Below are 22,136 nucleotides of genomic sequence, written 5' to 3'. Positions count from 1 at the left end.
CTGGCTGTGGGATTAGGGTGTCTCTTAAGGTTAACTCCTTGGCTGCTCCACTGTCTTGGGGAAGTCGCCTTCCTGCGTGAGATTCCTGAGGTCGCATCAATCTCTGAAGTTTATGAAATGGCCCGAGTAACCGTACTCGTAATTTATTTCAGCATTCTCCTTATCAAGGTGCTTAGAAGACACAACAGGTGGTGTAAATGCCCCCGGAGGCCACAAACCGTCTCTAACATTTGCTTCTGTTTGTAGCTTCTGGACAAACATTGGTTAAAGGTATTGTTTTAAAGGTTTTAAAAATTCATTAGCCTCTAATTCAAAATTAATGGTACTACATGAGAATTTTTAGCCAAAGTGAAATATTCTTCTGTGATTTAATTAGTGCTGTCTATATATTCCAGAGACTTGCTTTGATCAATAATCTTTCTACATACACAGAAAATATTAACATGTGAAATAATGTGTTTGTTTTTCACATCTATTCTTTTATATTGATGGACCTCTTAGAGGTATTAGGAGCAGATTTATATCTTCCATGTGAAAAAAAACCCCACCTCTTTTCTATCCGCTTAAAAAAAATTCTCTCCTTCTATTTTCTTATGTTTGTCTCTTTTTTCCTGAGTTTGTTCCCAGGCCCTTCTGTCTCACTGTGACTTTCTGCTGGCCTCTGTTTCTTTTTTCCTTGTGACTTGTGGATCGGTATCAGCAGTGAGGCTGGACTGGGGTCAGGCTCCTGGTCAGCCTCGAAGTAGGGGGGAGGAAAGACCAGAGGGACTGCACTGTGTGACAATTTACTGTTTTTGAGTTGAGCCAAAGGGAGGCATCGAGGGAACAGAATGCACCGTGTTCAGTTTAATGTACTTCTGTAGAGGGCATCCTAATCCTGATGGGAGAACAGGCGTGCATACCCAGGATGCAGCAGAAATGCAGAAGCATTTGAGATGAGATCTTTTACTCTACTGTCTGCTTGAGTTCTAGGGCAGTACAGCTGTGGTGTGTTCCATCCCGCTCATGATGAGGCAGCAGACAGACTGATGCCTTGTGATTTTGATTATATTAGTTTAGTTTCCCTTTGTTTCTGTAACTATCTGGCTACCACATATTTAGTGATTTAACACAAACTTAATATGGTTCTGATGGTCAGGAGTCCTAAAGTCAAGGTGTTGGCAGCTTTTTGTCTTAGTCCCTTTCCTTCTTGCTAAGACACAATGTCGACACTTGCAATTTAAAGGAGAAGAGGTTTATTTTGGCTCCTGGTTGTAGAGATTTTAGTACATAATTGGCTGACTCCAAAGCTGGGCAGCATGGCAGAGGGATCTGGCAGAAGACAGCTGCTTGCTTCATGATGAACAGGAATCAGGGGGTCAAGAGAGGAGCTGGGATGCCATGCCACATGGCCCACCTCTTCCACTCAGACCACGACTCCTAACAGCAAGCCACCCTCTGCATCCACTCAGTTTACAAAGGTCCTGCCTCTGAGTTCGTGAGGCTTTAGGGGGACATCTAGATCCAAGCCATAACAGCTTCTTTCTGGATGTGCCAAGGGAGAACTTGGGCCTTTCTTGTTCCAACTTCTAGAAGCCACCTACATCCTTTGGCTTGTGATCTTTGCATCTTTAAAGCCAGCCTTCTCATCTCTGCTGCTGTTGTCACCCCCACCTTATCTAAGGGCCCTTGTGGTTACACTGGACCCAGCCACGTAACTGAAGAAAAGCCCCCCCATTCAAGACCATTAACTGCAAACCTGCTTCACCATATGAAGTAACATATTCATAGGCATGGAGACTGGAGCATGAACACAGAGTGGGGTTGCTATTTTCCCCTCCCCCCACATACCTGCTCTTCAGCCAGCTGTCAAAATTTTACAACTATTGGTATCAGTTGTAGCAAATTGGAGTCAGCTGGGCTATAGCATTTTTAAGTGCTATTTTTACCTTTTTTCAATCCTTCTCCACATAGAAGCCGAAATAACAACTGTGCTCTGATGACTCTGCAGACCAACACGGGTTCAAACCCCTAGAGCTTTGTTAATCCACACATTCTTTGGGCTTGATGCAGAGAATCTACTGGGTTTTGAAACCTTAGTGCTAACGGCTGGTACATTTCTGAGGTATTGTGCCCACCAAAGACATAAAGCAAATTTAATCCTCTGGATAAAGGTCTCAAATCCACAAAATTCCAACTCTATCTCTCTACTAAGATCTGATGGTTCTGAGAGTGCGCACGAGTTGGTAATGTACCGCCTCATGGTCAGTTTCCACCAAGCATGCTCTGAGAATGTCACCGTGGAGACTAAATATGTCACCCAGAGTCAGCATTGTCAGGGTAGAAAATGGTTTTTTAACTGACACCCTAAGAATGGTGCTTTGTCCAGAATAAAAGTTTAGCATTGTCTTTGTCTCCGTGCTTTATAGAAACTGGTGAGGAGAAGACGCAGGAGGCACACACCAAGTGGCAGGGTAGGGGCTAGCAAGACACATGGTTTTTCTCTTAAGAAGTTAGTGAAGAAGAGGTGGGCAGGGGAAAAAGTAGGGCTTATCCTTAGGATTTTTGGCTTCGAGATACTGGGTGGATGGCAGCTGCGTCCTGAGCTGGAAAGCAGGAAAAACAGCAGTTTGGAGGTGGGATGTCAGTGAAGATGCAGTTTTGAGTGGGACGTGTGAGTGGAGGGGCCACAGGCAGGTGACTCGGTAGGGCTGAGGTCCAGGACGTTTGGATTCAGCTTGCGGTGTAAGGATGACAGTGGGGGATTCTACTGGTGAGGCTGGCAGGAGACAGAGACCAGGGAGCACAAACTTTCAAAGGGCATACAGAGAAAGAGTTTCACAAACATAAAAGCTAAAGAGGTAGCTGGAAAATCAGAAATAAACAATATATTAAAAAATCTGTAGCAGGCTGGGGATATAGCTCAGCAGTAAAGCGTTAATGAAGCCCTAGATTAAATCAACACACATGCACGTGCAACTAAATCTGTGCTCGTTCCTTGGGTCCTAGAATTGGAAATATGTTTAATTGTAATCAAGTGAGACTTGTTTATATATAAAACAGGCAGAGCGATTCCTCATTTGGGCCATAGACTTGTGAGGTTCAAATTTACAAAAGCATTTGAAAGTATTTTGTAAAGTGTTATACCAGTGGGCTCTCAAACTTCCGGTGTGAATGAAATCATTCGGAGGGCTTCTGCAAAGAGAGTTGTGCTTCTGGCTACAGTAGTAGTTTCTGACAAAGGAGGCCAGGGGTGGGGTGGGGTCTCTCCAATTTAAGTGTACTCAGGTGAGTCTGCTGTCCTGGGGCTTTGTGAAACGCTACGTAACACAAATGTAAGGAAGTATGGCTTCCAGATTAGCAAAATTCAGTCTCCCCATCCCATTTTTCATCCCTTAATGACGCTGCTGAAATTTCTTTCCTCTTGTATCTAGCAGTATTCTGTCTGTTTACACGGGTGAGAAGGATCATCCCTGTGCAGGATTTTGTAGATTGCTTACAGTGGTGAGCAAGGGCTCCAGGTTAGTTTGAAGGAGGAGAATCTGTGCTGTCTCCTACGAGGCAGCGTTAAGAGATTTATGGAGTACCTAGTGGTATTATTCCCGTCCCCCAAGACAAGGAGATGCAGAATGCTATATACTGGCATCTTGCAAGAATCCCGATGGAGTCTCTGTAACTCGACCAGAGAGAACCGCACAGGAGTCAGGAAAGAGGAAAAATTGACCTCATTCTTCAGTGTTTTTCTAAATCCGCCTCCACACTCCCTCTCTCAAGCCTATAGAAGAGTCAGGGAAACGCATTAGCACCCTCGTCCCGACCCGGAGAGCAGAGCCGGGGCGGGGGCGGCGCCCCAAGGTTGAACCGGGACCTGGACCGAGACCGAGATCCAGACCTGCCGGGTCGGGCCGCGAGGAGCGAGGGAAGAGGGTCCCCGGGCTGCGTCACGAGGGTGCGGAGAGCCGGGGTGCTGGCAGCGCCCCGCCTGCAGGCGGGATGCAAGGGACTCTGCTGCCGTCCCGGCCGGGGGCCGCCTCCGGCTCCGCGCACCCTGCTAGGCCCCCAGCCCGCGCCAAGTTACAGGGGGAGGGGAGGGGCGCAGAGCTCCTGTCCAATCAGAGAGGCTGCTTTGACTACAGTATTTACATATTATGCTAATATCTTACCTCCCGCTCCGCTCCCCGCCCCCCGAGGAGGGGTCCATGGAGAGTGGGCGGGGAGAAGGTGAATACATTATGCTAATAAAGGCGGAGGCGGGACAGGGCGGGGCGTCCGCGCGCACTCACACTCCGGGATCCTGAAGGGTATTTAAGCCCCACCAGCGCCGCGCTCCGCAGACGATTCAGGCAGCCCTGGTCTTCTCCTTCGCTCCCGGGCCAACCCGGTTCCCTCCCGTGCGCTTGGCCACTCCTCGTGGGCTGCGCTTTCTCGGACTTGCATCCAGGTGGGACATTGGTCTTGCGTGGACTGATCTCGACCGGCAGAGATAAGCAAAGTAAGAGAAGCAACAGGTCCGGGGCTGCGTGGAGAGGCGCGCGGGGCCGCCAGGTGGGCGGCGCGCAGGTGTCCCCTGGTCCCGGCCGCACCGCAGGATGCTCCTGGCGCGCCGCACCCCACGCTGAGCCTGCGTGCGCCCGCCGCCGCTCCCGCAGCGCAGGAACCGAACTTCGTGGGGTCGTCCTCGCGCCCCTCCGGAGATCCCCGCGGGAGACCGGGAGTGCAGAGCGGAACCCAGCCCGCCGTCCCTGCCGTCCCCGCCGCGATGCTGCTGAAGAAGCCCGCAGGGAAGGGGGCGGCGCGGGAGCCGGGGTCCGAAGAGCCCCCCGCCCGGCGCTGCGCCCGCGCGGTGCCCCCGAGCGCTGCCTTCGCCGTCCTACTGTCCGTGGTCGCGGTGGCTTCGTGTCTGTACCTCGGGGCGAAAACCAGCGACCTCCAGGCAAGGATCGCCGCGCTGGAATCCGCCAAAGGCGCCCCCTCCATCCGCCTGCTGCCCGACACCCTGGATCAGCTGAAGGCCGTTGTGCAGGAGAAAGTGGAGCGCCTTCTGGCTCAGGTGTGAGAGATTGGGGTATTTTGCACGTGGGTAACGTTTTGCACAGGAGACTAAGTGCGGACGCAGCCTGAGAGCTCTTATGCATGCACACCTGGTTTGACTGTGTGCGGCCCTGTCAGGCGCGTGTGGCATGTATTTGTACAAATGCAGTCTCTTGATACCACCAAGTCTGTCTGTCATTGTCCCCCACTCCGTCTGAACGTTTGAAAGCTGCAGGACTAGTAAAGGGAAGGAAGACTGGCCAGGGCGACCTCTCCAGTTTTCTAAGTCTCATGTGATTCTTTTTTCAGTTGTTTGGAGAATATTCCTTGCAGAGATAACATCTGTTAAATGCTTCACTTCTTTTGTGGAGATTAGAGTTAGAGGTGTTATTAGTATACCAAAGCCACTCATTCATAAGAGTGAAGTAATCCTGTATATGATTTAAAATCAGTATTTTCACCCATTGAGCATTTTCATATTAAAAGTTTTTTTGTTTTTTTTTTTTTTTTTTTTTTTTTTACTTAAAAGAATTTAAAAGTTGCTTTTTTTGGGTGCAATGCTGGGTACTTGTGAACGCGAAGCCCTCAGAGGTGAGAATTGAAAGGATTGTGCATTATGTTTAAGGACGGCGTTAGGGGAGCATTGTGGGGTGTTGGGAGTCAGTCTCCCAAAAGGGAGGCTGTTTGGCAGGTGCAGTAGCAGGGCACAATATGTGTAAAATAGTGGCCGTCATTGCTGGGCCTCAGTTTACCTAGAAGTACATACATTTGTGCCAGGTTTTGGCCTTGGCTGCTTATGCCTGGACTGAGGGAGAGGGTCGTGGAGCTGAGTGGAGAAAGACGGTAGATAAATCCAGCAATCGTGCTACCAGGACAATGGTCATTTTCTTTTTTTAGGGCTCGGGTACAGTTACCTTTTGACTAAGGTCCAAGTACATATGTAAATGTTAGTCATGCAAGCTCTCACATGCTGGTGAATCAGGCGTGCGACCAGCGTCTCTAAGGAATCCGTTCCTCTACAGTGCTACTGATGACTGTTCATGCCTCTTCTCTTCCCACAGAAATCCTATGAACATATGGCTAAAATAAGAATCGCGAGGGAAGCACCTTCAGAGTGTAACTGCCCAGCAGGTAAAATGGAACTTATTAACGAGGTCTCTCTTCCATAGCAGTACGTTTGAAATCAAAAGTCCTGTGTCTGTCGACTCTACCTGTCATAGCAGCAGAGAAAGAATGCAGACCCAACTTGCTTTAATAAAATCAACATGCCTCAGTCAAAGGGATGGCAAATGAAGCCTCAGATACTATTGTACGCAGCATACCGAGGTCTGGTAGGGAAAGCACAAGAGATGGAAAGAATCACCATGGAAAATATGGGCAAGATGAGGCACAGAGACAAGGGCTTAGTAAGATTCACAGATTGGGAAGCATTCTTCAATTTTATGAAATTAATGTCTCTTGAAAAAGCCTGGAGACGTGTTAGGTTCTGGATTCTCTGGTGGGTGATGGTGCACCAGTGCATGTTCCTGTTTATTCTTTGGTGCAGCATTATGTTAGAAAACACCTGCACCCCTTGGCTTTCTCCTCCCTCTATCAAAAAAAAAAAAAAAAATGAAGGGACATTAGTTCTTTATCTCGAGCTTTGTATTACAAACTGTCCTCAATCACTTCTCAGAAAAGGCTCTCATAATTTTACCTTTTTTTTTTCCCCTGTGTGCTTTTAGGGAGCTATGTTAATGTTGGCATAACAATCACAGAGAAAAGAAACCTTAGTGAATCACATCCCTCCCCCACAATGGCTAAATCCTTATTCACAGATCTCGGAGGCTTGGTTGTCACCTATGGATAGATTCTGTAATAAAAGCCATGACTCTTGAGGTGCTTTTTAGATAAATGCTATTAATGGGTTTATGAACACTTTAGTTTATTTTGTCATTCTGTGGGGTGAGCAGGTCTCCTACATTTTCTTGAATGGTCAAGTACATAGTTCTTAGGTGCTCATATAGTCTTGGGCTTCACAAGGGTGTTCCAGTCGCCCACACACCACATAGGTGATGCCAGTGCCAGCAGCTGTCATGGCCCCATGACAGTGTAAGTGTAGCCTGTGATGTTTGTCTAGTGATGAAATCATCCAAGGACATAATTCTTAGAACATGTTTCCACTTTAAAGTGTGGCACAGGATCTGGTAGGCCAGTTCCTTATTTTCTTCTATTCTGAGATTTTATTTCTTCTCGTGCTAATTTGTTTGCCATACTTAAACCAGTAGCATGCTTAGAATTCTGAATACCACATCACCTCCAGCTTGTACAGCATAAGAAATGTACTATTTATAGTCTGTCGAGAATAGTTTTTAATTGAAGACTTTTGAGAAGATATATTAGGTTACAGGGAAATAAAATGTCAACATTTGACACTGTAGGTCTCATTCTTGTTGGTGATGTTATCCAAAGTTGGGTATTCAAGAAAGGACTTCTAGTCCAGGAATTAATTCACAGCAGCCTGTCAGGATGCAGGGATTGTTGAAATTCCTGAGATGGTTGGTACAGGACTTCATTAGTCATGTCACTTGAGTTCAGCATTTAAAAAATATTAGTGTATGCAAGACATACTAGTTACATTTATTTTGAGGAATCGTTATATGTATTTGGCATACATTGATCGTTTTTGGTCCCTTTAACTTACCTGTCTTGTTATCCCTTCTCGCATCCCTAAATGGTCTGCTTTTTTGGTTTCCTACATCTCTCCTTTATTTAACTTTTATTTATGATCTGGGTTCCTCACAGAAGAGGAACCATTTGATACCTACCTTTTCATGAGTCTAGTATTTTTTTATACTGTACTTTTGCTGTCTATCTGAAAAGTAATTAGTGTTCAATAGGAGTATTAACGAGTTTGGTAAAAAGTAGAAAAGTGATCTCCACGAGCCTGAGGTCTATTTTCTGAGAAGACATTATTGCTTCATAGTGTCTAATGGGTTAGTTATTGAAGTCTAACTTGTAATCTGGAAGAAAATGATTCCATTAGTTTACTGAGAATGATTATTTGAGGCTATTTTTCCTCTGAATATGGTAATTTAATAAACAGGGATTTTTCTTGGCTTCTTTTTTCTTGTAAAAACTGCTTTACTATCTTGCTACCACTAGAGCTCCACATCACATCAGCTTTTACCTGGCTGCTTGCAAGGTAACCTTGAGGGTGTGTGTGCTAAGACACAGAATCAGATAGGTTCCTTTCTGGAAGACCACATTCATACACAGTCCCTTCTGCTTGTGGAATCCCCAGACATGAGAACAAAGGCATTCTGTGAAAAGTAGCATCCTGGAGAAAACAAGCGATTCTGAAGTATGGCCCGTGAAGCATTGTCTTAGGGAATGAGCAGGCGGGCCAAGAAGATTAGGAAGGAGATACAGCACTTCCCACTGGCTTTGGCTCTGCCTTTGGTTTGCAGTGACTAAGAGTTGTCACCCAGACATCTGTTGGTAGGGCAGAGCGAGGCAAGCCTGTGGCCTCAGCTCAGTTCCTGTGGATAGATGCCCACCCCTTGAAGTTGACACTCCTGTTGACAGTCGTCGTCACAGGGCCAAGGACTTGATAGCTGAGACGTAAGGCTCGGCTGTTTGGGTTTACTGTAATCACTGTTGCTAGATCTCAGTCCCAAGGAGGCTAATCCAGGTAGGCTACAAGGAAAACATAAAATTTATAGGTTTTTGAAATGTAGACACAGGAAGGAACTTCTGTGAAGGTAGAAGACAGTCTTTATTGAAAGGCCTCTAATTACAGCCGACCCAGTCTTACATTCTCATAAAACCTAAAGAATTAAGTCCTAGCAACCTCCTTGTATAGATGAAGAAGCTGGGGCTGAGACAGTGACTGATACACTGAGGTCAGGATTTATGCCGCCTCTGAAGAAATCAGAAGACCAGAGTCTCTGGAGGAATGGAGCCGTATAGTTCTGGATTGGAATTGTGAATCTGCCACTAAATAACCGTGTAACCTTAGTAAAATTAGTTAACTTCTTTCTGGGCCACTAATCTCAGTCCCCCCCCCCCCAACCTGCCCAGGGCTAGTAATACCTTTTTCAAAGGATGATACTGTAAATGATCTGGCATATTAGTATGCATTAAGTACTAAGTGCTGTTCTTTTTCTAATGTGCTATTTAACTATAGATGGGAAATGGGAGCCAGGAGAGGATGTGTAACTTGCTTAGAACCCAAAAGTGAAAACAGAATGGCAGGGTTTTCAATAAAATACTGTGCTTAAATAAATATATTTGTAGATCATTCATGCAGATAATCATACTAGTCAGTTTTTCACTGCTACATCAATGAAGGTTGGTCCTTTATAGATATTTATATTATCCTAAATTATTTTTACAAAAGGAGCACTTTCAACACTTTAGGTGAAGAAGCAGATAAGAGGAAGACTTCTAAGGATCCTGGGGTGGCGGTACTGCGTGCCAGTGCTCCCACCACTTGAGAAGCTGAGGCAAGAGGATTGCAAATCTGAGGTCAGCCTGGGCATCTTAGCCAGACCCTGTATCAGAGTAGAACAAGATGTGATGTGCATGTAGCTTAGCGGTAGGGTACTTGCCTGGCATATGTGAGGCCCTGGGTTCAATCCCTGGGACTGCCCAAAGGAAAAAAAAATGAGAGTAGTAAAAGATCTGTATATTTTTAATACTAATTTTTAATTTTGTAAATACAAAATTTACAAAGTAGATTAATTATCTGAATCATCTTCAGACTTTTAAAATGATTTTTTTGAGTGCAATTTATAGTTAGCTGTTTTAATATATATGGTTGGGCATCCATTGCCACAGTCTGGTTTTAGATCGTATTTATCCCCCTTGACAATCCACATTCCCTTTTTCTCTGAGCTCAAGAGGAGTTCCATTTTTAAATATATTTGCTTTATAAGAAATCCTGAAATCATATATTACAACATTCCTTGTATATGATCAAAGTTCTCTTTAGCAGGAGATTTGATTGAGCAGTCACTGAGCTATGGAAAAATAGCTCATATTGGTGACTTGACCGCCTTAAAATTTGACCTTCGTATGATAGTCAGTTGGTTCTTTGCGATGGCTGTAAAACTCTGTCTTGGGTTCTATTCTTGGAGTTTTACATAAAGTGCACATATGCCAAGAATATTTATGGAAGGGCTCCTGTGATCCAGCTGATAAGTAACAGTGGGAATCGGGCAGCTGGCCAGAGACGTTCAGATCCGCGCTTTCTGTACCTTTCTCCTCGGTAGTCTGACCTCTGGGTATGCTGGGTGGAGTGTGTGAATTGGAAATAAAGAATCCAGAGTGAGCTAAGCTTTGTCATTAACACATTACACCATGCTGCACAAATCCTTTCCAGGTATGACTTTTACAGACTGTCTCATGTCTGCAAAGAGTGCTGGATCATGATTTCAGAAGGCCTTTGTCAGGTCTCCCGATCAGATGAGTCTACCTGCTGTCTGCCTGCCAAATGCTGTGCCGGGTACTGGGAGTGCACCTCTGAGGGAGGCAATCTTGGCGTCCGCCCTCACTCAGCTTCCAGTTGAGTGGGGAGGATGTTTAGCAGTGACCTGAATTCACAGGTGTGACACACTACACTCAAGAAAATACTAGTCTTGTACTCTGGAGCCTGTGACCAAAACCCCTTCCATTTTGGTAAATACTAATTAAAATCTTTTTTTTTTTTTTTCTGAAGTTAGGGTATAGCTGCTTTTTAGAAATTCACAACAGGAGAAAGTCTGGCTTTTGCTGAAAAATAAAAACTGTAGCATGAAATAGAAGCTGATTTTCATATCCTCCCTTGACTTCTGGCTTTCTAAGAACTAATGGGTAGCTGAAGGCACACTGGTAGCTGGCAGACCGAACTACAGCCCCCCTGAAACAAACGAGTGACTCTAAACATGGAGGAGGTGATGTAGGAAGGAGGCTGATGACTCGTTCTCCTCCTTACTCCTGCAAACAAGGAAGCTTAGGTTGACTAAGGGGAGACATTTTCTATCTGGGGTATTGGGCACAGTACCCAAAACCTGGGCACTGTTGTTCTGAGATAATCACTAACGGTAGCATAGCCAGTCACCTGCTTAGGCCTTCACTTGAGAAAAATAGGTGTACTGGATATTTCTGAGATCCCTGTTTACCCTTCAAGTACATGAAAATGGTTATATACAAAGTAAATGTAAGCAAGTGAAAGTACCTGTTTTTCATAATGTAAGAAATGTGGCCACTGGGGACTGACCTGAGGTGTTATTTTTGTCAGTTAAGGGGTGAAAATAAATGTGAGTCACGGCCTTGAGTTTGTGCACCTCTTCCTATGGCTTAAGAAGAGGCTTTAATGAGCTCAGCCTGAGTGACTTAGCAAGATTTTGCCTCTAAATAACGGGTTGGGGAGGTAGCTTATTGTGAAGGCCCTAGGTTCCATTAAAAAAAAAAACCTTTATATTACTTTGCAAACAAAAATTTATCATATAAAACTTGTATTTCTTACTAACGTGTCACTGAAATAAGAACGGCAGACATTATCTTCTTCTTGGAAGACCAAACAACAGAGTGGCCTGTGAGCACTCTGTGCATGCATATGAAATTGTTTCAGTCCTAATGAATGCAATGGTTTGCCCGAACTCTTAGTTGTCCAGTAGTGACAACTGGCAAAATGCCCTGCCATCCAAAAGACCAAGGACAAATGGCCTCTTGGAGCAGTGTTATTTATTGTCTCTTGTTTGTGAGAATTACCTGTGAAGAATTACCTATAGAGGCAATTCTTCAAATACTTTGTTTCTCTTTCCTCCCTCAGTGATTCTGTTCTTGCATGAGCGGGGATTACTGAAGAGAAGGGTGTAGATTCTGCAAGGGGTTGCATGAATGGCTCAGGCTCATCTGGAGAATGCGTAGGAGGCCGTAATAACCTGCTGTGCTGCTGATTGCTTTGCAGTTGTGCAAAACCAACGACATGGCATGAACCAAAACAATATCTGAACGTCAGGCTGGGAAAGCCACATCTCTCATCCTCAGGATTAGGTAGCAAGCTGGTGAGGAAAGAAGCCAGGATCAGGACCGCTTTGTACCCCAAGGGGGGATTTCCTGCTGATGGGGGGAAGACACCCTAGACACCCAAATAACAGTCTGTGATATCGGGTGGAAATGATCCAAAGCCTATCATGAAAATATCCTAGTTCCATCCTACCACGTTATAAGTATTACTTAGTGGAAGCCGAGGATGTGAAAAGTGAGCGGGTCTAGAATGTAGGCTGAGGCCCCGTATGTGATGGTTAAACACAGGAGCGTCCCCACCCTCCTTGGGTGGTGGATATAGGTGAAGCTTCATGCAGTGGTTTTATGTGCCATGGCATTTAACACCCATACCTCACCAATCTGTGTTGAGGTGCCTGTGATGTGTGCGCATGCCTGATTCTTAGATATCCGTGGTTCCTGCTTGCTTTGGCGGTTCAGCAATCCTGTAATCAAAAATGCTATTTTTAAGACTGACTTTTAAAAAGGAGGAAAATGCAGAAGAACAAGATGTTGTAGTAGGAATCTCCTAAAAACAGCCCTTTCCACATGCATCATCTCCTCCTTCCTTCGACCTCTGGAGTCCTTTAGATCCCTTGAGCAAAAGCCTGGTAGTGACAGGCCACCTCGCTTTGTGACCACAAGGAGGAGGAGCTGAGCCGAACAGCAGGGTTTCCTCCTCTGCTCCAGCTTCTTTCCAAGGAGATCCCTGATTGACTTCTATTCCTTGACTTCTGTTCTTGCAGTGGAAACAGTTCAGGGAGGAGGCTAGTAACATCGTGCTTCATATTTGAAGACTAGAAAATCCTGTAAGCTTTAAGATACTTAAAAGAACCTAGAACTGTAAATTTTACCTTTGTATCAGTTGAGCAGTATAGTTGTTTAGTAGACAAATTCACAGCCATGAACCGCAGTCTGACATTCCGATAGTAGGTAAATGAGCCAAATGTAATTAAATTTACCAGTTTGGAAGCTTGTACTTCCACTGGTAATTTTTTGGAATCCAGAGGTGAACTGAGTTACTGTTTTTGATTCTGCTGCCGCTGGAGTTTCCATTTCAACTTTAGTTGCCATATATGATAGTTGAAATGAATTCTTTGTTTTTCCTTGTATTGTGCTCCTTAATAGTATCACTAAATGTGTCTTTGCTATGTAGGCTTTAGTTTCCAGAGGTGCCAAAACCGTATCTGTTTTGTTTAGATATTAACCGTTTAGATTTTAGAAGTGCTAGTTTTCCGGACCCGACATTTTTGTTCTTGTGTTTAGATACAGTCAGCACATTTTGAAATACCATTTTTTGCGTTTAAGCCAAGTGGCTAAGGAAATTGTATGTGTTGTAGCCATCTCTACTTTGTACATTTTGGAATATTTGAAAGCCAGACTTTGTCTAACTGGAAATAGTTGGACAAGGGTTGGTCTACATTTTTTTCTCCAAAGAGCTCATGGGAAGAGAGCAGCAGGAAAGGAGGTAGCCACCCACCTTTCAATCTCTTGGAATCTTCTCTCCCTACACTGTACTTAGAAAGCTTGCTCTGTCAGAGTTCTTACTGTAATGTGATTCTGGACAGTAGTTTGGGAGCCAGAGAAATTTTCCATGATAGCTTAATGTACCACAGTTAAATCTATCAGGAAACTTGACACATCTGGGCTGTTGTTTCTGTAGATCAGTTCTGGGAGCACGTAAAGGTAAGGTGTTTGTGTCACCCTCCTAGGAATTCCTAAGCTCCAGGGGTGCCCCCGTGGGCTCTAGAATCCAGCAGGGCTATAAATATCGTAAGATAAAAGTGACTTCCACAAATCACAAACACAAACTAATCTTTTCACTTTAAGTCAAGCCAGACATGTTGACTAGAACCCGGGATCCAAGATGAACCTCAGAATACTGAAGGATTTGGGGCACAAAGTCAGAGACGAAGTTCAGATGGAAACAAACTCCTTACATGACTGCCTTTCTCGGAGGCTTGTCAACATGGTTGGGGTCAGATCCTGCACATGCTGACTAGTGACCGGGCGCCGGGGATCACGGTGTTCCTGGCCTCATTTCTGAACACCGTGGTTTGTACCTGTGCAGCTGTGAGTCCCTGGTGGTTACAATGAAAATCTGAAAACTTGACTGCGTGATGACTGATTACAGCCCATCTCTGTATCCACTAATATTCTCATCCCCCCACTCCTTTGTCTGAGACATTCTGAGGACTTTGTAAACCTAGTGTGTTAAAGCTAATACAGACTTGGAGGCCCAGCGGCTCAAAGGTTTTACAACTTTTCATATAAAGACTGAATTTTTAAAAATATTGTGAGAAACCCTGGTACATGAAATTAGATACAGTGTTAGCCACACTGATTCACTTTGGAGGTTGGGAGGACGGAGGCCAAACCCAGCTAGTCCTCCTGCTGCCCACCCCTTCCCAGCAGGGCCCTGGGCATCACCACAGAGCTTTGGGACTTCTTAGGTTACTGAATAGTTGCTAAAGGTCCAGTCTCCAGTGTGACACAGTTGCTCGGTCTAGAGACCTTCCACTCATCAAACACAGACTTTATCTCCAAGATTCTGTGCTAGAAGCAGTGCTAGAAATGGCAGAAGTTAAATTATCTACTAAAATGAATGGAATCCAAAAAAATGACTATTTGTGTGATTTTGTCTCTAATGAGTGGTCGTATTCCAGCAAAGGAGGAGATTTAATTATTACAATAACAGAGGAAAACTGGCTCACTCCAAGAGCTACTGTGTTTTAGAAACCCAACATCTTACCTCCTCATTTTTTCTTGGTCATTTATTTTAAGTCTTCAGATTGTGCTTTTAGTGACTTTTCTGTTTTCTTCAAATTTGTGTATTTTTTTTGCCTTAATTCCATATATTCTGTATTGTCGAGTTATATCAGTCCATTGCCTTTTTAATGTATTTGTTTAAAGCAGTCAATTTTTAAAGTAACAATACTTGGTTCATGAAATGCTGTATGAAAAATAACTCCTCTGAATTACTATTGCCCTCAGTATGTGAAAGAAGAGAACTTCTTTGACTTCCATAGATTGCAGAATTGTTGGATACCAGATCTTTCATATCCTGTGGTCTAAGATTTGTGCATAATCTAGGTGTATCCTCTTGAATGTTTTGTCATCACCAGATTGCTTATAATAATATAACGTAGATGTTATGAAAGCAGCTAACATACTGTGTTGTTTACAAGATAATAGGAAAAGTCTATACATATTCAATGCAGATGCCTTATTTTTTTAAGTGAGAATACAGGACTTGTCTATCTGTTTAAGCCATAGGGAAAGATCTCTAGAAATTAACAATATTTTAGCCAATAGTGAACTAGTAACACAGTACATCTCACACAAAGAGCTCAGCTCTGTGAGCAGCTACATTGTAGCGAGCCCTATAGATGGGAGGTTGAGAGCTGTGTCTTCCACTGAGGTGACTGACACCCTGGTCAGCAGTGTCTGCGTGTGAGAGGCTGGCTGCGGGCGCTTGTGTGGCTGAGCCAGGCACCTCCCCAGGCTTGCAGGATTTGGCATCGAGTTGCCTGGCCACTTACAAGGTTTTGAGCTTTGGTGAACAATATTTTCTCTTTAATACACAGCCTCGAACTATGAACTTTAAGGAAATCTAAAAGAAATAATGACTTTTTCAACAGTAGCTACTTTGCCTTCCCTAAGAAGCCAGTTATCAATAAAATAACAAAAGATAGGAAAATTGATCAAATAAGAAAGGCTGGAAAACTCATATGTCAAAGCTTTTGTAAATTACATAAAAGAGATTTGAATAGACAGACTGAATCCCCCTAAACTTGCCTCCCAACTCCTGCAGAAACTGGCAGTTTCCTGAGAGTTTAAGCAGCTAGCCTAATGGTGTGACCTAGCCCATCTCTGCATGCTGGGCACCTGGAAGTTTTAATAGACTGTAGCACTAAGAAGTTACATCTATCAGAACTAGCACTTTTTATGTTCTTCTATAGAAGGAAATTCTAGAAAATTCTAGAAATTTCTAGAAGAAATGCCTTCTGGGCAAAGCTATCTAATGCTCTAGATTTCAGCTACTTCTCAGGACACTTTCCTGAGTATTGGCTTGGTTCTACAATCAAGTTCTGAATGCTTTGAGTTGGTGGTAAAATTTATGCTGACATTTTGGGGTTAAAAGGTTTTTGCTTATTCTTACAGTAAAAGGTATCTCTGGACTGAGAGGTCTGAGATCTATTTTGTTTTTCTGTGTGTGTGTGAGTCCATGACACACTGGACTCAATTGTGTTTTATTCTTTCTCCAATTTTTTGAGTAGAAAACCCTTAATCCTGTCTTCAATCCTTAAGGAAGAAGATCCAGACAGGAGAACTTTATAATCAATCACATGCATCCCCTATGGGTATCAGATGTCATTTTCAATTTATTACAAGTCTCCACTTTAGTTTAATTATAATCATGTGTTGCTAGCTTTTTAAGCATTCATGCTATTTTCACATTTATAGGATGTGATGAGATTAAGTTGTTGAATTCCTGAAAATCAAGAATAAACACAGCAGAAGGACACTCCTGCAGCAGGAATTGATTGCACAGGGCAGTCTGCCATTGGGAGCAGGCAGGTGCCATGTGTTACAAAGCCACAAGAAAGATCTACACCTGACGGAAGGACCCTGTCCCTGCCAGCCACTCAGCGTCTCTCCTCCCTCCCCTGTCCAGCACCAGCAGTTACTCTAGGCCAGCGCGAAGCCCTTCTGTGCATGGTGTTTTACCTGCCTCACTGCTGTGTGCATCCCACTGGGTCATCCTCATGGTCCAGAGGTCCCAAACCCAGGGGTTTCCCGGGCAACAGCTGTGCTTAATTTCAGCCCAGCAGCAGAACCAAGGAAACGTTAATGGCATAGAGCAGCATTTGGCTCCAAATTTCAAAAAGTAATCTTTTTTTTCCTTTTCAAAAATTATCATTAAAAGATACTTTTTGAAAAAGGTAAAATCGTGACTGCCAGGCAGATGTAAAATAAAGATTTTATTTAAATTGTTAAAGAAGATACTATTAAGAGGTTATAACAAATTCAAAGGAAATTTTAAAGCTGTACAATTGTGGTCTAGGAAAACTGAAATTTATGTATAAATGGAGACCAAACTGGATTTTTCCACAGTGAGTGAGAGAATTCAGAGAGAAATCACGTGTTTTAGAGCTAAGAGCTATTTTTGTCTTATTGTTATCTACAATTTATATAGTTATAAAACAGCTCTCAGCCATAATCAGTTAAGTTAGGAAGAGTGTAATGTGGACAATACCTAGTTTTCCACTAGCACAATTTTTGTTTTATTGTATTAATGCAACTGTATAGGAAGCAATTCTTTAGGTAAGCTCAAAAAATCATGATAGTAGTGATTGTTTATTATTTGGTCTCCTTCCATGTTCCTATGCTGTGGGTGATATGGTATTTAATTTTCTTATTGTTCAAGTCAGTAATTCAAGAGCTGGGGAAGCAGCTTCATGGTGGGAGTTTGCCTCGTGGGCACAAGGCCCAGGGCTCAGTCTCCTGCACATGGGTACATGCCTGTAATTTGTTACTTAAAGAAGAGCTCCTTTTAGCTTGGGCCTTTGCACTGTGTCTGCTAGGCCCATGGGGCAGTGTTGACTGCTGCATCTGTATTACTCGTGTGATTTGCATAAGTGGTGATTTGCTTCAAGTAGAAACCACCTTGGAAGACTCAGGTTCTTGTTTAGCCATCAATGAGTGGTGTTTCACTGATGTCAGAGAAAGAGTTACTGCCCCTGCCTTGGGTTTTGGGAAATTATGCCCAAGGAATTACATTATCCATTCTCCCGATGGTGGTCATGGTAAATGTCTAGTATAAAATAACTAGAATAATAAGAAAATAGGGGTTAAAGACAATGTTTCATGTCAGTAGTCTTTGCAAGGGACTACATTTTGACTTGGAAAAAACATGTTTGTGAATAAATCAATTCCATACTCATGTTTTATGTTTGTCACTGTGTATATTTAGCAACAGAAGGAACACAATGTGTTTTACCAACTCTGTTACTATATTTAAAATTTTGGCTCATAGATGATACTTGTTGTATAATTTACAAATATATCAGTGTCTTCCTCTAGGAAAGACACATTCTTTCTTATTCCTGGAGAAAGCTGATGGAGGAAAGCCCAAGGGACCATTCCCTCGGGCAGAAGTGATTCCTCTGCAGTTCGCATTTGCCCGGAGTGAGGGTGCTCGGTTGCGTCTGGAGTCTGTGCTGTCCTGTGGGCCAGCCTGGCTCTGACTTCGTTGTGTCTCCTGCTTTGGCCTCCCCGTGGATGGGGCCCTCTCATTCCTGTCCCGTTTATCCTTGTGTTGTTGCTTCGGATGACGTTGTCTTTAGTCCATGCTTTCCCAAGAGTTGCTGGCTCCTCCGTGGCTGTTTGGTCCCTGCCTCCTCTGGTCTCTCTCTGCCTCTCCTGCGCCTCTGTCCTCTGCTCCTGCCTGCTGCAGTCCTGTGCCTTTTGGCCAGGACCCTGGGATTTCCGCCCAAGAATGGCTGAAGCTGGAAAGTAGCTGCTGGAACCTTCTAGGGAAGAAGACGAAGTCAGAAGATGGGCTGAGGGAGGTGGGCACGGTTACGTGAACTGCATGGCAATCGATGACACTTTCAGGGAAAATATTTATCTTCATTCAGATGCAGCTTATGTTCTGGTAGTCTGGTATCATTAAGGGGAGTGGGGAGCTAATTCTAAATATCAAATATTTTTGAATATCTGTGTCTAAAAATTATATCGTGGGTGGCAGTTGGCTTTTGGTATGCTCTGACTTCTGTCAGCTCTGGCAAAGAGAGAATGGTCCCATGTATAGCAAGCAGTCTTTTAAACATCTTTTTTATTCAGTGAACTAATAAAATATTTGTTGTTTCTTACTAGAGGCCAGCCCCATGACATATGACTTACTATTCAGAGAAATAAATAGGCTCTAAGCTCTTGGGAAGGACTAATGGTGTCAGATCGGCAGACTGAAGACTCCAAGAGAATTAAAAGTTACAACAATGTAGTCTGTAGCCAACCGTGGCCAATGTTAATGGATTTAAAGCTACAATGCTAATTGGTATTTGAACTCCTAATTCCAGTTCACTTATCACAGCTTCCAAAATAGCATGGGTGTTATGCACAGAAGTTGGTATTTGGGTTTTTTTTCTTTTTACTTTTTGCTCAGAATATTAAAAAGTTCTCTAGGATTATGGTACTTTGCAGAAATGCTGGTGACACCAGTGTGATGGTTTTCCTGAGGCCAGATGATCACTGCCAGTTGTTAGGTCAAGTGCTATGTTTTTAACCCCGCCCCAGGCTACCTTCCTGGCAGTTACTCTTAAGGAGCCTTGCTGACTCCCGTCAACATCAGTGCAGAATCTGTGACTGTATTTTCTAGGCAGGGTCTCTGGGTCTAGCCTGGACTCCCCATGGTTGTAAAGAACAGAGAATCCAGTATGGTGGTGGGAGAGGCAGTGGGGGAGAGCGTCTTATTTTTTTCCTTCCTGAAGCTTTGGCTGATTAAGTCTATGCTGCTGGAGGCTTTCCGGAGCATTGCAGGGTACTGACCAGCATCCCTGGTCTCCATTCATCAGATGCTAGTTGTACTAAGTTTCTGTATTGATAAATGCCATTTCCAAGTGTTCTGAGGGAGGCAAAAATCACCCTGAGATGAGAAATGTACTTTGAACCAAGGGGTGAGAGAGGGGGGGGGGTTATCAACTAGGAGAACAGAGATTGAGGTGGTCGGATAGGCTGGATCTGGGGTCATACCCTTCACAGGAGGGAAAGTGTTCTGGGCTCAAGTATTCCCTCCCTGCTGCTGCTGGTCAGCATCTGTCCTCTGAGCTCCACCTGCGGCTGCCTCTGCTGCCTCATGATCAAGCTTTGCACCAAGAGCAGCTTCTCTGTGTTGTTTGGCACCAGGATTGCTGAGGTTATTAAGTAATCCACCCATGTGGCAAATGCAGGCCTTTGAATTCAAGGGGGACCCAGTACCCCATCTCTCTTCCCCAGAACAGTCCTTGTGCATATCAGGTAACTTCCCAGTGCAAGCTGATTCACGTTGCTGTCTTTAAAGGCTACAGGGCACCCTGTTGTGTGGGCAGACCACACTTTAATGAGAAGGCAGATCCCTTGTGAAGGTTCAGATCCTGCTCCCTGTGTCTGATTTCTGTTTCCCGAGGGAGGTTACCTTTTTCCCACTTCGTTTCCCTATAGCCTCAAGTGTACATGGGGGAGCTTAACCCATGTGATTGCCGATCATAGGTGTTCAACCACTCTAAACAGAATTTATAAATTTTTAGGGTGCAAATATCCAACGAGGGTCTATTTCAAGTTAAAGTGACATGAGGAAGTGATATTTTGGTGTCATTAGATATTTTTAAAAATATAATTTACTTTATGCAAGTTTATGTTGTTTTAACAATGGCCTTGTTTAACAGGAATCCTGCAGACCTCTGAAAATTTAAGCAGTTAGCTCTCCTGAGTCGGTGCCAGATCCTCGCAGCCATGATCTGAGTTCCTGTTTCCGTAGGGTGTGTGTTGAGTTGTCCCTGGAAATGTTGTCTGTCCATGGTGACATTGCCTCTGCTTTTCCAGTAGTGAAGACTGCAGACTTGTGACTGGATTCTTCTGGCATCATAGGGTTTCACTGCAGCAGAGTGATCAGAGGTTACTAGACTCACATTGTAACTGATAACTTGTATTTCCTTGGTGACATTCTGGCTAAAAGGCCAATGGATGCTGACCTTGTGAAATGTATCTTTTAATCTTTGGATACGATGGTTGTGATCATCTCTACCTTGTATCCTTAAAAATGAGTGAATGATAAGCATCTCCACCCTCAGTCCTTTTCAAAAGTTGAATGTCACTTTGCCTGACAAGTCTCTAAATGTTCCAAGCCATCCAGTGTTCTCCTTGTTTTTCCTTTCAGAATAATAGATGCCCCTAGTTTGCTTGGAGGTCCCAGCGGGTCTGTTTCTTTTCTAGAGTGTTAATATCTGATCAGAACGCAGCCCTCCATCTGGCCTGGCAGGCATGTAGGAGAGGGTGAGAGGGCTGTGGGTGCCATACTGCTAACATGGGCAGCCTAAAATTACAATAATGTTCCTGTCAGTTTTGTAACTCTATCAGCCAATGCTGAGTTTAGATTTGATGAAAATTACCAATTATTTTTATCATGCTACCATGTCCTGTCTTCTATATTCCTTTCTGCAGTTTTTTTGGGGAGGGAATCAAGACTTGATATACTTTGCCACTAAATTCCTATTTATTTGTATAAAACTCAACTGCAGCCTTTTTAGGATTTGCTAGAATCATAACTAGCTCATTTTCCCAACTTCTCCCATCTTAATATGATTGGAAAATACAATGAAAAACTGATGCAGGCAGTTTTCTAATTCTTTGATAAACTCCTGAGCATGAGAGGGTTGCAGCTGGAACCCAGTGGCCATCTTACAGTCTTTCTCTTTTAATTGGCTTTAATCTACTTATGAGCAGCTTTGGAATTGTCTTTACCTCTGGTTATTAACTGTCTTTTATTATAATATTTCTGACTGTGTTCCTCAGAATACGGTTTTCTTTGTCATGTTAATAGGTGTTAGGGAAAGGGTTGTCAAGATCAAATAAATTAGACTCACACCATGTTAAATATAAGTAGATGTACTTATGGAGGGATTTTTATGGCAAATTTACAAAACTGGGAATATGTCATGTTTTCTGAGCCTTTTCAGTCATGGAACACTGTTTTTCCTTTTAGATAAAACAAACAAGGCTAGGAGTAAGTAGTTCTGATTCCACGAGGACAGTACAGAGGAAAAGAAGTGGTTGGGAGATTTTCAGAACTTTTGCTGGTATGTCTGGGGTTGGTGGAATGTTTCCCAGTTTGCAAAAGGAGAGCTTGATGAGTTGGTAGGAAAGAGGAGGATCTGGAAGAAAGGACAGAACTTGGGGCAACCGGGGTTACTCTAGTGAGGACTGATGCTTAAAGCCAGAAGCAAGTCCAGGTACCTTGCAGGTTATATAAATGTGTGAGGTTGGCCTAGGGCATCCTGCTGTTTGACTGGACAGTAAGAGCCACCTAGAAGCATGCAAGTAATTCTTAAAATCACTTGGACAAACAAGCCCTT

At 43.8% G+C, this 22,136-nt stretch overlaps 1 protein-coding gene across 1 annotated transcript in view; it reads left to right on the top strand.

Moving 5' to 3' along the window:
- Nucleotides 1–4,254: 4,254 nt before the first annotated feature.
- The window catches only part of Col25a1 (collagen type XXV alpha 1 chain), a 408,157-nt gene continuing 390,275 nt past the window's right edge, over nt 4,255–22,136 (top strand). Inside the window, exons 1-2 of the mRNA XM_063260619.1 lie at nt 4,255–5,029; nt 6,072–6,141. Coding sequence (XP_063116689.1) covers nt 4,739–5,029; nt 6,072–6,141 — 361 coding nt within the window. The 5' untranslated portion in view covers nt 4,255–4,738. The remainder of the gene's footprint in view (nt 5,030–6,071; nt 6,142–22,136) is intronic.

This window comes from Cavia porcellus, unplaced genomic scaffold (genome assembly GCF_034190915.1).
Source record: "Cavia porcellus strain 051 isolate PalLab524CR breed Dunkin Hartley unplaced genomic scaffold, mCavPor4.1 scaffold_14, whole genome shotgun sequence".
Lineage (NCBI taxonomy): Eukaryota > Metazoa > Chordata > Mammalia > Rodentia > Caviidae > Cavia > Cavia porcellus.
This window is presented reverse-complemented; position numbering and strand designations above follow the sequence as displayed.